This window comes from Ascaphus truei, chromosome 5 (assembly GCF_040206685.1).
Source record: "Ascaphus truei isolate aAscTru1 chromosome 5, aAscTru1.hap1, whole genome shotgun sequence".
In the NCBI taxonomy this organism is placed as follows: Eukaryota; Metazoa; Chordata; class Amphibia; order Anura; family Ascaphidae; genus Ascaphus; species Ascaphus truei.
Genome location: NC_134487.1, coordinates 2,443,533 through 2,457,190, shown reverse-complemented (window position 1 = coordinate 2,457,190; position 13,658 = coordinate 2,443,533). Strand labels below are relative to the sequence as shown.

The following is a 13,658-nucleotide window of genomic DNA, read 5'->3' as shown; positions in this document are numbered from 1 at the left end:
GGGAGGTAAATGTGTTGTAGTTAATATTTTAGCAGCTACTGCTGCGGCCGCCTTTATTCTACTACTTACCCGGATAAATGCGGGGCTTTCTCCGTTTCTATCGGAGTTTCCCGCGCGGCGGCCGCATCATCAGATAAGCGCTAATGGCGCTTATCATTGAAAGCGCCCGCGGCGCGGGAAACCAGACGAAAAAAAGCCGCGCGCCGCCGCGTTTTAAAAAATCCCGCGGTGGCGGCCGCAGTAGGATAAAGGCAGCCGCCACTGTATTACATGTTGGTTTAGCTTATCTTGTTATGTATATATTGGCCATTATATACTTAGGCAAGTCCGCGCTAACACCAGCCTGCATTAGGTGATTATGTGCACGCAGAATTTTTGACGTTAAAATGCTTCTGATTAAATATCGAAAGTTGATGACTGGCATCAAAATTACGACATTTGTGGTATTTAGTCATTTTTTTACCACTCGTGCTATTTTTAGCTGAGCAATGTTGATGACTTGCATCTTATACATTATTATTATTATTTGCCGATTATAGCCCTTTTTTCGGTATTGGACTGTGATTATCTCATCAGAGCTACTAGAATAGCGACATTTGAGAAAAATGCGAGTTGGCGCTGTTTGGCAGCTCCTGCTTGGTGAGTTTGGCCAGGAGCCAGAAGGCTCGGAAAAAGGCCCTCTCCGTACGAGTTTGGCAACGCATCGAGGCTTTCTGAATAGCTACCTAGCAAAATGTTGCGATAACCAACTCATCGAGGAATGTGTGCAGTTATCAAACATACTGGAATAGGCTCCATCAAGTTATCTGCGTCTCTCCCTCCTCCCCCCAAAAGTCTTGGTGTGTGAGAGATCACTCAGTCTATGTGTCCTCTCGGTGTGTGAGAGATCACTCAGGCTCTGTCCTCTGTGTGTGTGAGAGATCACTCAGTCTCTGTCCTCTGTGTGAGAGATCACTCAGTCTATGTGTCCTCTCGGTGTGTGAGAGATCACTCAGGCTCTGTCCTCTGTGTGTGTGAGAGATCACTCAGTCTCTGTCCTCTCTGTGTGTGAGAGATCACTCAGTCTCTGTCCTCTCAGTGTGTGAGAGGTCACTCAGTCTCTGTGTCCTCTGTGTGTGTGAGAGATCACTCAGTCTCTGTCCTCTCAGTGTGTGAGAGGTCACTCAGTCTCTGTGTCCTCTCAGTGTGTGAGAGATCACGCAGTCTCTGTCCTCTGTGTGAGAGATCACTTAGTATCTGTCCTCTCGGTGTGTGAGAGATCACTCAGTCTCTGTGTCCTCTCAGTGTGAGAGATCACTCAGTCTCTGTCCTCTGTGTGAGTGAGATCACTCAGTCTCTGTGTCCTCTCAGTGTGAGAGATCACTCAGTATCTGTGTGTGAGATCACTCAGTCTCTGTCCTCTCAGTGTGTGAGAGATCACTCAGTCTCTGTCCTCTGTGTGTGATTGATCACTCATTCTCTGTCCTCTGTGTGTGTGAGATCACTCCGTCTCTGTGTCCTCTCAGTGTGAGGGATCACTCAGTATCTGTGTGTGAGAGATCACTCAGTATCTGTCCTCTCGGTGTGTGAGAGATCACTCAGTATCTGTCCTCTCAGTGTGTGAGAGATCACTCAGTCTCTATCCTCTCAGTGTGTGAGATCACTCAGTATCTGTCCTCTCAGTGTGTGTGAGATCACTCAGTATCTGTGTCCTCTCGGTGTGTGAGGGATCACTCAGTCTCTGTGTCCTCTCAGTGTGTGAGATCACTCAGAATCTGTCCTCTCAGTGTGTGAGAGATCACTCAGTATCTGTCCTCTCAGTGTGTGAGAGATCACTCAGTATCTGTCCTCTTAGTGTGTGAGAGAGCACGCAGTCTCTGTCCTCTGTGTGTGAGAGATCACTCAGTCTCTGTGTCCTCTCTGTGTGTGAGAGATCACTCAGTCTCTGTCCTCTGTGTGTGAGAGATCACTCAGTCTCTGTCCTCTGTGTGTGAGAGAGCACTCAGTCTCTGTGTCCTCTCTGTGTGTGAGAGATCACTCAGTCTCTGTCCTCTGTGTGTGAGAGATCACTCAGTCTCTGTCCTCTGTGTGTGAGAGAGCACTCAGTCTCTGTGTCCTCTCTGTGTGAGAGATCACTCAGGCTCTGTCCTCTGTGTGTGTGAGAGATCACTCAGTCTCTGTGTCCTCTCTGTGTGTGAGAGATCACTCAGGCTCTGTGTCCTCTCGGTTTGTTAGAGATCACTCAGTCTCTGTCCTCTGTGTGTGAGAGATCACTCAGTCTCTGTCCTCTCAGTGTGTGAGAGATCACTCACTCTATACTCTCAGTGTGGGAGATATCACTCTGTCTCTGACCTCTCGGTGTGTGAGTGATCGCTCAGTCTCTGTCCCCATGGTGTGTGAGGGATCACTCACTCTCTATACTCTCGGTGTGGGAGATATCACTCTGTCTCTGACCTCTCGGTGTGTGAGTTATCGCTCAGTCTCTGTCCCCATGGTGTGTGAGGGATCACTCACTCTCTATACTCTCGGTGTGGGAGATATCACTCTGTCTCTTGCCTCTCGGTGTGTGAGTGATCGCTCAGTCTCTGTCCTCATGGTGTGTGAGGGATCACTCACTCTCTATACTCTCGGTGTGGGAGATATCACTCTGTCTCTGACCTCTCGGTGTGTGAGTGATCGCTCAGTCTCTGTCCCCATGGTGTGTGAGGGATCACTCACTCTCTATACTCTCGGTGTGGGAGATATCACTCTGTCTCTTTCCTCTCGGTGTGTGAGTGATCGCTCAGTCTCTGTCCCCATGGTGTGTGAGGGATCACTCACTCTCTATACTCTCGGTGTGGGAGATATCACTCTGTCTCTTGCCTCTCGGTGTGTGAGTGATCGCTCAGTCTCTGTCCCCATGGTGTGTGAGTGATCACTCACTCTCTATACTCTCGGTGTGGGAGATATCACTCTGTCTCTGACCTCTTGGTGTGTGAGTGATTGCTCAGTCTCTGTCCTCATGGTGTTTGAGGGATCACTCACTCTATACTCTCGGTGTGGGAGATATCACTCTGTCTCTGACCTCTCGGTGTGTGAGTGATCGCTCAGTCTCTGTCCTCATGGTGTGTGAGTGATCGGTCAGTCTCTGACCTCTCGGTGTGTGAGTGATCGCTCTGTCTCTGACCTCTCGGTGTGTGAGTGATTGCTCAGTCTCTGACCTCTCGGTGTGTGAGTGATCGCTCAGTCTCTTGCCTCTCGGTGTGTGAGTGATCGCTCAGTCTCTGTCCTCATGGTGTGAAAGTGATCGCTCAGTCTCTGACCTCTCGGTGTGTGAGTGATCGCTCAGTCTCTTGCCTCTCGGTGTGTGAGTGATCGCTCAGTCTCTGTCCTCATGGTGTGTGAGGGATCACTCACTCTCTATACTCTCGGTGTGGGAGATATCACTCTGTCTCTGACCTCTCGGTGTGTGAGTGATCGCTCAGTCTCTGTCCCCATGGTGTGTGAGGGATCACTCACTCTCTATACTCTCGGTGTGGGAGATATCACTCTGTCTCTTGCCTCTCGGTGTGTGAGTGATCGCTCAGTCTCTGTCCCCATGGTGTGTGAGGGATCACTCACTCTCTATACTCTCGGTGTGGGAGATATCACTCTGTCTCTGACCTCTCGGTGTGTGAGTGATCGCTCAGTCTCTGTCCTCATGGTGTGTGAGTGATCGCTCAGTCTCTGTCCTCATGGTGTGTGAGGGATCACTCACTCTATACTCTCGGTGTGGGAGATATCACTCTGTCTCTGACCTCTCGGTGTGAGAGTGATCGCTCTGTCTCTGACCTCTCGGTGTGTGAGTGATCGCTCAGTCTCTGACCTCTCGGTGTGTGAGTGATCGCTCAGTCTCTTGCCTCTCGGTGTGTGAGTGATCGCTCAGTCTCTGTCCCCATGGTGTGTGAGGGATCACTCACTCTCTATACTCTCGGTGTGGGAGATATCACTCTGTCTCTGACCTCTCGGTGTATGAGAGATCGCTCAGTCTCTGTCCTCATGGTGTGTGAGTGATCGCTCAGTCTCTGTCCTCATGGTGTGTGAGTGATCGCTCAGTCTCTTGCCTCTCGGTGTGTGAGTGATCGCTCAGTCTCTGTGCTTTTTTCTAGTCTCTGTTACAGAGACAGGGTATCCCCCAACATGCGATGTCCCAAATCACCAGTGAGAAGCCTCGTACCCCCCTCCTCTACCACGGGATGTCCCGGACCAAGTCCGTAGGTAAGAGAAAAATCCTTTATTGCTATGTATACCTGGGGAGGGGTCCTGTAATAGGGTGAGGGGTCCATGTAACAAGGGAGTGATAGGTACAGGACAGTTATAGGGGGGGGGGTCCCTGTAATAGAGGAGAGATAGGTACAGGACAGTTATAGGGGGAGGGGTCCCTGTAATAGAGGAGAGATAGGTACAGGACAGTTATAGGGGGAGGGGTCCCTGTAATAGAGGAGAGATAGGTACAGGACAGTTATAGGGGGAGGGGTCCCTGTAATAGAGGAGAGATAGGTACAGGACAGTTATAGGGGAGGGGTCCCTGTAATAGAGGAGAGATAAGTACAGGACAGTTATAGGGGAGGGGTCCCTGTAATAGAGGAGAGATAGGTACAGGACAGTTATAGGGGGAGGGGTCCCTGTAATAGAGGAGGGATAGGTACAGGACAGTTATAGGGGGAGGGGTCCCTGTAATAGATGAGAGATAGGTACAGGACAGTTATAGGGGGGGGGGTCTGTAATAGAGGAGAGATAGGTACAGGACAGTTATAGGGGGAGGGGTCCTGTAATAGAGGAGAGATAGGTACAGGACAGTTATAGGGGGAGGGGTCCCTGTAATAGAGGAGAGATAGGTACAGGACAGTTATAGGGGGAGGGTCCCTGTAATAGATGAGAGATAGGTACAGGACAGTTATAGGGGGAGGGGTCCCTGTAATAGAGGAGAGATAGGTACAGGACAGTTATAGGGGGAGGGGTCCCTGTAATAGAGGAGTGATAGGTACAGGACAGTTATAGGGGAAGGGGTTCCTGTAATAGAGGAGAGATAGGTACAGGACAGTTATAGGGGGAGGGTCCCTGTAATAGAGGAGAGATAGGTACAGGACAGTTATAGGGGGAGGGGTTCCTGTAATAGAGGAGAGATAGGTACAGGACAGTTATAGGGGGAGGAGTCCCTGTAATAGAGGAGAGATAGGTACAGGACAGTTATAGGGGGAGGGGTCCCTGTAATAGAGGAGAGATAGGTACAGGACAGTTATAGGGGGAGGGTCCCTGTAATAGAGGAGAGATAGGTACAGGACAGTTATAGGGGGAGGGTCCCTGTAATAGAGGAGAGATAGGTACAGGACAGTTATAGGGGGAGGGTCCCTGTAATAGAGGAGAGATAGGTACAGGACAGTTATAGGGGGAGGTGTCCCTGTAATAGAGGAGAGATAGGTACAGGACAGTTATAGGGGGAGGGGTCCCTGTAATAGAGGAGAGATAGGTACAGGACAGTTATAGGGGAGGGGTCCCTGTAATAGAGGAGGGATAGGCACAGGACAGTTATAGGGGGGGGGATCCCTGTAATAGAGGAGGGATATGTACAGGACAGTTATAGGGGTAGGGGTCCCTGTAATAGAGGAGAGATAGGTACAGGACAGTTATAGGGGGAGGGGTCCCTGTAATAGAGGAGAGATAGGTACAGGACAGTTATAGGGGGAGGGTCCCTGTAATAGAGGAGAGATAGGTACAGGACAGTTATAGGGGGAGGGATCCCTGTAATAGAGGAGGGATAGGTACAGGACAGTTATAGGGGGAGGGGTCCCTGTAATAGAGGAGGGATAGGTACAGGACAGTTATAGGGGGGGGGGGTCCCTGTAATAGAGAAGAGATAGGTACAGGACAGTTATAGGGGGGGTCCCTGTAATAGAGGAGAGATAGGTACAGGACAGTTATAGGGGGAGGGGTCCCTGTAATAGAGGAGAGATAGGTACAGGACAGTTATAGGGGGAGGGGTCCTGTAATAGAGGAGAGATAGGTACAGGACAGTTATAGGGGGAGGGGTCCCTGTAATAGAGGAGAGATAGGTACAGGACAGTTATAGGGGGAGGGGTCCCTGTAATAGGGGAGAGATAGGTACAGGACAGTTATAGGGGGAGGGGTCCCTGTAATAGAGGAGGGATAGGTACAGGACAGTTATAGGGGGAGGGTCCCTGTAATAGAGGAGAGATAGGTACAGGACAGTTATAGGGGGGGTCCCTGTAATAGAGGAGAGATAGGTACAGGACAGTTATAGGGGGGGGGGTCCCTGTAATAGAGGAGAGATAGGTACAGGACAGTTATAGGGGGAGGTGTCCCTGTAATAGAGGAGGGATAGGTACAGGACAGTTATAGGGGGAGGGGTCCCTGTAATAGAGGAGAGATAGGTACAGGACAGTTATAGGGGGAGGGGTCCCTGTAATAGGGGAGAGATAGGTACAGGACAGTTATAGGGGGAGGGTCCCTGTAATAGAGGAGAGATAGGTACAGGACAGTTATAGGGGGGGTCCCTGTAATAGAGGAGAGATAGGTACAGAACAGTTATAGGGGGGGGGTCCCTGTAATAGAGGAGAGATAGGTACAGGACAGTTATAGGGGGAGGGTCCCTGTAATAGAGGAGAGATAGGTACAGGACAGTTATAGGGGGAGGGTCCCTGTAATAGAGGAGAGATAGGTACAGGACAGTTATAGGGGGAGGGTCCCTGTAATAGAGGAGAGATAGGTACAGGACAGTTATAGGGTGAGGGGTCTCTGTAATAGAGGAGAGATAGGTACAGGACAGTTATAGGGGGAGGGGTCCCTGTAATAGAGGAGAGATAGGTACAGGACAGTTATAGGGGGAGGGGTCCCTGTAATAGAGGAGAGATAGGTACAGGACAGTTATAGGGGGAGGGGTCCCTGTAATAGAGGAGAGATAGGTACAGGACAGTTATAGGGGGAGGGGTCCCTGTAATAGAGGAGAGATAGGTACAGGACAGTTACAGGGGGAGGGTCCCTGTAATAGAGGAGAGATAGGTACAGGACAGTTATAGGGGGAGGGGTCCCTGTAATAGAGGAGGGATAGGTACAGGACAGTTATAGGGGAGGGTCCCTGTAATAGAGGAGAGATAGGTACAGGACAGTTATAGGGGAGGTGTCCCTGTAATAGAGGAGAGATAGGTACAGGACAGTTATAGGGGAGTTCCTTGTTTATCACATGTATAGCTTTATCGAGTCTCTTTCCCCTTAGGTGAAGATGAGAAGCTCTCTGCCTCCTTTTTGGATGGGCGCTTCCCACGGAGCACCTCCATGCAGGACTCTTTGAGAGAGGGTCCTGGAATTCCACCCCCCCCACAGAAGGCTGCTCCTCCTCCTCCGTCCCCATATTATTTTGACACCGGGCCTCCTCCAGCTTTCTCCCCGCCACCTCCCCCAGGAAGAGGTTATGATACAGTGCATTCTAGCTTTAAGCCAGGGTTCGAAGCCAGACTTCACGGGCTTCCACATGGAATGGGTTCTGCAGAGCTACTGAGCATGGACCGTGTCCTCCCTCCCCCTGACCGTCAGAAGCGGGCTCGCTCTATGATCATCCTGCAGGACACTTCCCACCTCCCCGTGGAGCCCACAAGCATTTCCCGGCCCGGACCCTCCCCCACCCCTCCGGAGAAATTGAAGCGGAGAAGCCGAGCTGTGGATAACCCTTATGCCAACATGGGCCTCTTTGTGCCAATGAAGCCGCAGCGCAAGAAGAGCCCTCTGGTGAAGCAGCTCCAAGTGGAAGATGCCCAAGAGCGGGCAGCTCTAGCCAGGGCTGGAGGCTTTTCGAGAGACCCCTCACCATCTCGCCGCAGTCCCAGGCAGAGCATGATGGAGCTGGGGTCTGCACACCATGATCCACTGGGAAGCCCCTTCGCAGCAGCACTGGCTGGAGTAATGAAAGAACGCGAGCGACGGCTGGATGAGAAGCGCAAATCCACAGTCTTCCTGTCAGTTGGAGCATTAGAGGGCACACCCCCTTCCCAGGATCTCCCTTCCCTGCAGCCCTCACGCTCTGTTGATGAGCGCTTGTTGGGAAGTCGCGATGTTCTCCTACCATCCCCGGGCTCCTCACTAAAGTCTCTGATGTACAGCAGCCCTCACTCTACCTTTATCCACCCTCTGACTGGCAAACCCCTGGACCCCAACTCACCCCTCGCCCTTGCGCTGGCCGCAAGGGAGCGTGCGCTGTCCGCTCATGCTCCCTCCTCCCCTCCTCCAAGGACACCTACCCCTGTGAGGAGCCCAGAGTCAGACAGAGCTCCTCTGCTCTTCCTTGACATCCAAACCAAAGAGGGGGAGGTGGGCATGGAGCTGGAAGGATCTGCTTCTCCAATATATAGCCCATCAGGGGGTTCAGTTAAGGGCCACTGGGGAGCACTGCTGCGGAGAGATGGGGAGGGGAGGGCAGAGAAGAGCCCAGAAAGACCAGATGGCAAGGTAGAGGAACGGAAGCCCATGATACTCAGCATTGTTGACACTTCACAGCAGAAGATGGCAGGGCTCATCATGGTGCATGCAACAAGCAATGGGACTGAGGAGAAGGAACATGAGCCATCAAATGCCACTGACCAGCAAGAAGTAGGACTGCCTCGCGATACCGAAGAGATTGCCCCTTCGAGCTCCTCTTCTGACAAGACGCTGGGACAGGGCAGCTCGGAGGAGGAAGTAGAGCCTTTCGGAGCCACTCTGCCGGCCGCCATGCTGTCCTCCAGTGATGAGGAAACTAGAGAGGAGCTGGCCAAGATTGGGCTATTGCCTCCTCCCGATGCTTTCGCCAATGGAGTCCTGGTTACCAAACCTGGCACCCCCATTAGCCAACTGACTCGACCGGGCACTTTGGCTCTGCCACCTGCCAAACTAGCCAGTGGTCTACCGCCCTCAGGGAAGCCCTCGGATTCTCCTCTCCCCCACCCAGAGTCAGCTACAGACTCAGGTGTGGAGGAAGTGGACACCAGGAGCTCGAGTGATCACCACCTGGAGACCACAAGCACCATCTCTACTGTGTCCAGCATGTCCACTCTGTCCTCGGAGAGTGGGGAGCCCACCGACACCTACACCTCTTACGCCGACGGTCAAACTTTTATACTCGAGAAGCCACCAGTGCCTCCTAAGCCCAAACTCAAGTCACAGCTGATGAAGGGCACTGTGACCTTCAGGGACCCCCTGCTCAAGCAGTCCTCAGACAGCGAGCTCATCGCCCAGCAGCAACTTGCAGCGGGCCGTCCACGCTACCTCTTCCAGAGAAGGTCCAAGCTGTGGGGAGATCCCGTGGAGAGCCGACCCCTTTCACACGGAGGCCCAGTAGAGATAGAGAAGCCATCATTGATTGGGGAGATCAGTTCCCGGCTCCAGCTGCTGAACAAGGATACACGATCACTGGGTGAGGAGCCATCAATCCCAGGCATGGACCCCAGCAAGAAGTCTCCAGTGGTGGCAGCTCGGTAAGAAGGGGACAGGGCTCTGGTGATAAAGGACATCAGGGGGACAGGGTGAAATGTATGATGTGGTGGGTGGAGGACACTAAAGAGGGCAGTGTATATTTTGTGTGCTGAAGGAAGAGGTCATGTTTGGTGGTTTAGAGAGACCCTTGTCAGAATGGATTGGATGGAGTGGCAGGGGTCAGAATCGGATGTGGAGTTGGTGCATCACGGAACAGGGTGGGGAATGCAAGATTGTAATGTTAATTTTCCAGGTATATATAATCACATCATCTCCACCACTCCCACTGCAAAGACCCCACGATGTGCCCCAGCCTCTCCATCACCCCTTACCTCCTGTCTGCCTGTGATGTCTCTTCACTCACTTCCCATCCTCCACTCCTTCTCTCTGCCACTATATTACACACAGCTATCCCTCACTCCCCCAGCCACTATATTACACACAGCTATCCCTCACTCCCCCAGTCACTATATTACACACAGCTATCCCTCACTCCCCCAGTCACTATATTACACACAGCTATCCCTCACTCCCCCAGTCACTATATTACACACAGCTATCTCTCACTCCCTCAGTCACTATGAGATACACAGCTATCTCTCTCTCCCTCAGTCACTATAAGACACACAGCTATCTCTCTCTCCCTCAGTCACTATAAGACACACAGCTATCTCTCACTCCCTCACTCCCTCAGTCACTATAACATACACAGCTATCTCTCTCTCCCTCAGTCACTATAAGACACACAGCTATCTCTCTCTCCCTCAGTCACTATAAGACACACAGCTATCTCTCTCTCCCTCAGTCACTATAAGACACACAGCTATCTCTCACTCCCTCAGTCACTATAAGACACACAGCTATCTCTCACTCCCTCAGTCACTATAAGACACACAGCTATCTCTCACTCCCTCTGCTCCCCTCTCTTAGTAATCTCTTTCCTTGTTATCCCTTCCCCAGATATTCCTCTCCTCTGTTATCCTCCCCCCCCCCAGGTATTCCTCACCCCTGTTATAATCCCCCACCCCCTGCAGGTATTCCTCTGACCTGTTCTCCCTCCCCCCCCAGGTATTCCTCACCCCTGTTATCCCACCCCCCTGAAGGTAGGGTTCTTACCAACCTTTGACACAAGTCCAAAGGAGAGGTACCTGTAGGCAGGGTGCTCTCCACATCCGTTCGAGTTCTATGGTGGTGCCGGTGGGGTGATCCCTCTGGGGAGTTCCAGGGACTGATGCTGTTTGGAACAGAGTCTCTCTTACCCTGTGATCTCTCTTGCAGCACAGACTCTCTTCCCCTGTGAACTCTCTGATAGCACTCTCTCTGTGCTACAGATCCCTGTAGTTAGTCTCTCTTCCCCTGGGATCTCTCTGGCAGCACAGACTCTCTCTCTGTGCTACAGATCCCTGTAGTGAGTCTCTTCGCCTGGGATCTCTCTAACAACACAGTCTCTTTCTCTCTGTGCTACAGATCTCTGCAGTGACTCTCTCTTCCCCTGGGATCTCTCTGGCAGCACAGTCTCTCTCTCTCTCTGTGCTACAGATCCCTAGAGTGACTCTCTCTTCCCCTGGGATCTCTCTGGCAGCACAGTCTCTCTCTCTCTCTGTGCTACAGATCCCTAGAGTGAATCTCTCTTCCCCTGGGATCTCTCTGGCAGCACAGTCTCTCTCTCTCTCTGTGCTACAGATCCCTGTAGTGAGTCTCTCTTCCCCTGGGATCTCTCTGGCTGCACAGTCTCTGTTCCCCTGGGATCTCTCTGGCAGCACAGACTCTCTTCCCCTGGGATCCCTCTGGCAGCACAGACTCTCTGTGCTACAGATCCCTGTAGTTAGTCTGTGTTGGTTTTTATACCCCTAACCAGTCAGTTGAGGAGATTAATGCAGTTAGTCTGCTTTAGGATTAACCTCCTCAGTGCTGTATCAGTCTGTGTGCACAGGATTTTCCTGTCTCACTATGCAATCGGGAATACACCTTGTTACACTCTTCCCCTGTTTGTGGGGAATGAGGACTAGCCACGGCAAAAGTCACGTCCCTCCACTCTCGTGAGCCGCACAGGCAGCTTGAAAGAAAATGGCTGGAGGGAGTGACAGCATATTTAATATCGTATTTTGGGGATGAAGTACAGAGACTTACAAATTCTTTAACAGTTCGTGGGTTGAGGAGGACACTTGTGACAATGTCTTCCTTGTAGCTAGTGTACCTAATCAGTGTCTCTTTATGTAGACGCTTGAATTCAGAGCCTTTAGTCGCTCGTGGAGGATTTTTTCCAAGCTCAGCTTTTCCATGATGGGGTTAGCTTTTTCACCTCTGCGGAGGACTCCTCGCCCAAGCTCAGCTTTTCCATGATGGGGTTAGCTTCCTCACCTCTGCGGAGGACTCCTCGCCCAAGCTCAGCTTTTCCATGATGGGGTTAGCTTTTTCACCTCTGCGGAGGACTCCTTGCCCAAGCTCAGCTTTTCCATTATGGGGTTAGCTTCCTCACCTCTGTGGAGGAGTCCTCGCCCAAGCTCAGCTTTTCCATGATGGGGTTAGCTTCCTCACCTCTGTGGAGGACTCCTCGCCCAAGCTCAGCTTTTCCATGATGGGGTTAGCTTCCTCACCTCTGTGGAGGACTCCTCGCCCAAGCTCAGCTTTTCCATGATGGGGTTAGCTTCCTCACCTCTGTGGAGGACTCCTCGCCCAAGCTCAGCTTTTCCATGATGGGGTTAGCTTCCTCACCTCTGCGGAGGACTCCTTGCCCAAGCTCAGCTTTTCCATTATGGGGTTAGCTTCCTCACCTCTGCGGAGGACTCCTCGCCCAAGCTCAGCTTTTTCATGATGGGGTTAGCTTCCTCACCTCTGCGGAGGACTCCTCGCCCAAGCTCAGCTTTTTCATGATGGGGTTAGCTTCCTCACCTCTGCGGAGGACTCCTCGCCCAAGCTCAGCTTTTTCATGATGGGGTTAGCTTCCTCACCTCTGCGGAGGACTCCCTCAAATTCCATTGCCATTTTTACCCAGACTTGTTTTATTCGCTTGACAACGGATCTTTTCTCTCATCGTGCAATTTTTTCTTCCCTGTCACTAGGGTGACCCCGCTCCCGAATCAACATCACTGATCCCGGGAGGTTCAACCTTGGTGGAGTTTGTAGCAACTCTGATTGACCCCCATCGCATCTCTGTTTGGTAATCAGTAGACTTATTGTTCTGGGCCTCTCCAATGTGCGGGGATGTCCCATGTGATGTCTGGCGGGGTATCTGTGCTTGAAGATCTTGAAGATCCTTCAGTACTAAGGTACCCCAGTTTACAGCTTCCTCATCAATCATGGACGTATCCGCAACAAGCACGACCACCTCATCAGTAGAGAGGTCCTCTGTGTTTGGCTGAGGATCCTTAAATTCCAGAATAATCATTTTGTTACCCGAGGCCGCTCCTTTTTGTAGTCTACAAGCCTATAGTTTTGTGCCCTTGTCCCATGCAAAGACGAGTGGACAACTAGCATCACATCTTTAGGGGTTTGATCACAAATATAGAGACAGCATCGCGGGTGCGCTTATAGCAACAAACAGCTTGCTTGGTTGTGACGTAGGACCTGTATCTGAACGGAATCACACCAGCAGCTTCCTTCACTTTGCTGTTATTTATTTATTTATAAAATATTTTACCAGGAAGTAATACAGTGAGAGTTTCCTCTCGTTCTCTCGCATATCCTGGGCACAGAGATATAAGATGTGTTACAGGCAGTAATACAGTGAGAGTTACCTCCCGTTCTCACGCATGTCCTGGGCACAGAGTTATAACATGTGTTACAGGCAGTAATACAGTGAGAGTTTCCTCTCGTTCTCACGCATGTCCTGGGCACAGAGATATAAGATGTGTTACAGGCAGTAATACAGTGAGAGTTTCCTCTCGTTCTCACGCATGTCCTGGGCACAGAGTTATAACATGTGTTACAGGCAGTAATACAGTGAGAGTTACCTCCTGTTCTCACGCATGTCCTGGGCACAGAGTTATAACGTGTGTTACAGGAAGTAATACAGTGAGAGTTTCCTCTCGTTCTCACGCATGTCCTGGGCACAGAGTTATAACGTGTTACAGGCAGTAATACAGTGAGAGTTACCTCTCGCTCTCACGCATGTCCTGGGCACAGAGTTATAACGTGTGTTACAGGAAGTAATACAGTGAGAGTTTCCTCTCGTTCTCACGCATGTCCTGGGCACAGAG

The 13,658-nt window shown here is 51.4% G+C and overlaps 1 protein-coding gene across 1 annotated transcript in view; it reads left to right on the top strand.

The window, feature by feature from the left end:
* Window positions 1-13,658, top strand: part of SHANK3 (SH3 and multiple ankyrin repeat domains 3) — a 246,252-nt gene that overhangs the window by 174,602 nt on the left and 57,992 nt on the right. The window contains exons 6-7 of the mRNA XM_075599237.1: window positions 4,107-4,215; window positions 7,232-9,461. Of these exons, the coding sequence (XP_075455352.1) occupies window positions 4,107-4,215; window positions 7,232-9,461 (2,339 nt within the window). The remainder of the gene's footprint in view (window positions 1-4,106; window positions 4,216-7,231; window positions 9,462-13,658) is intronic.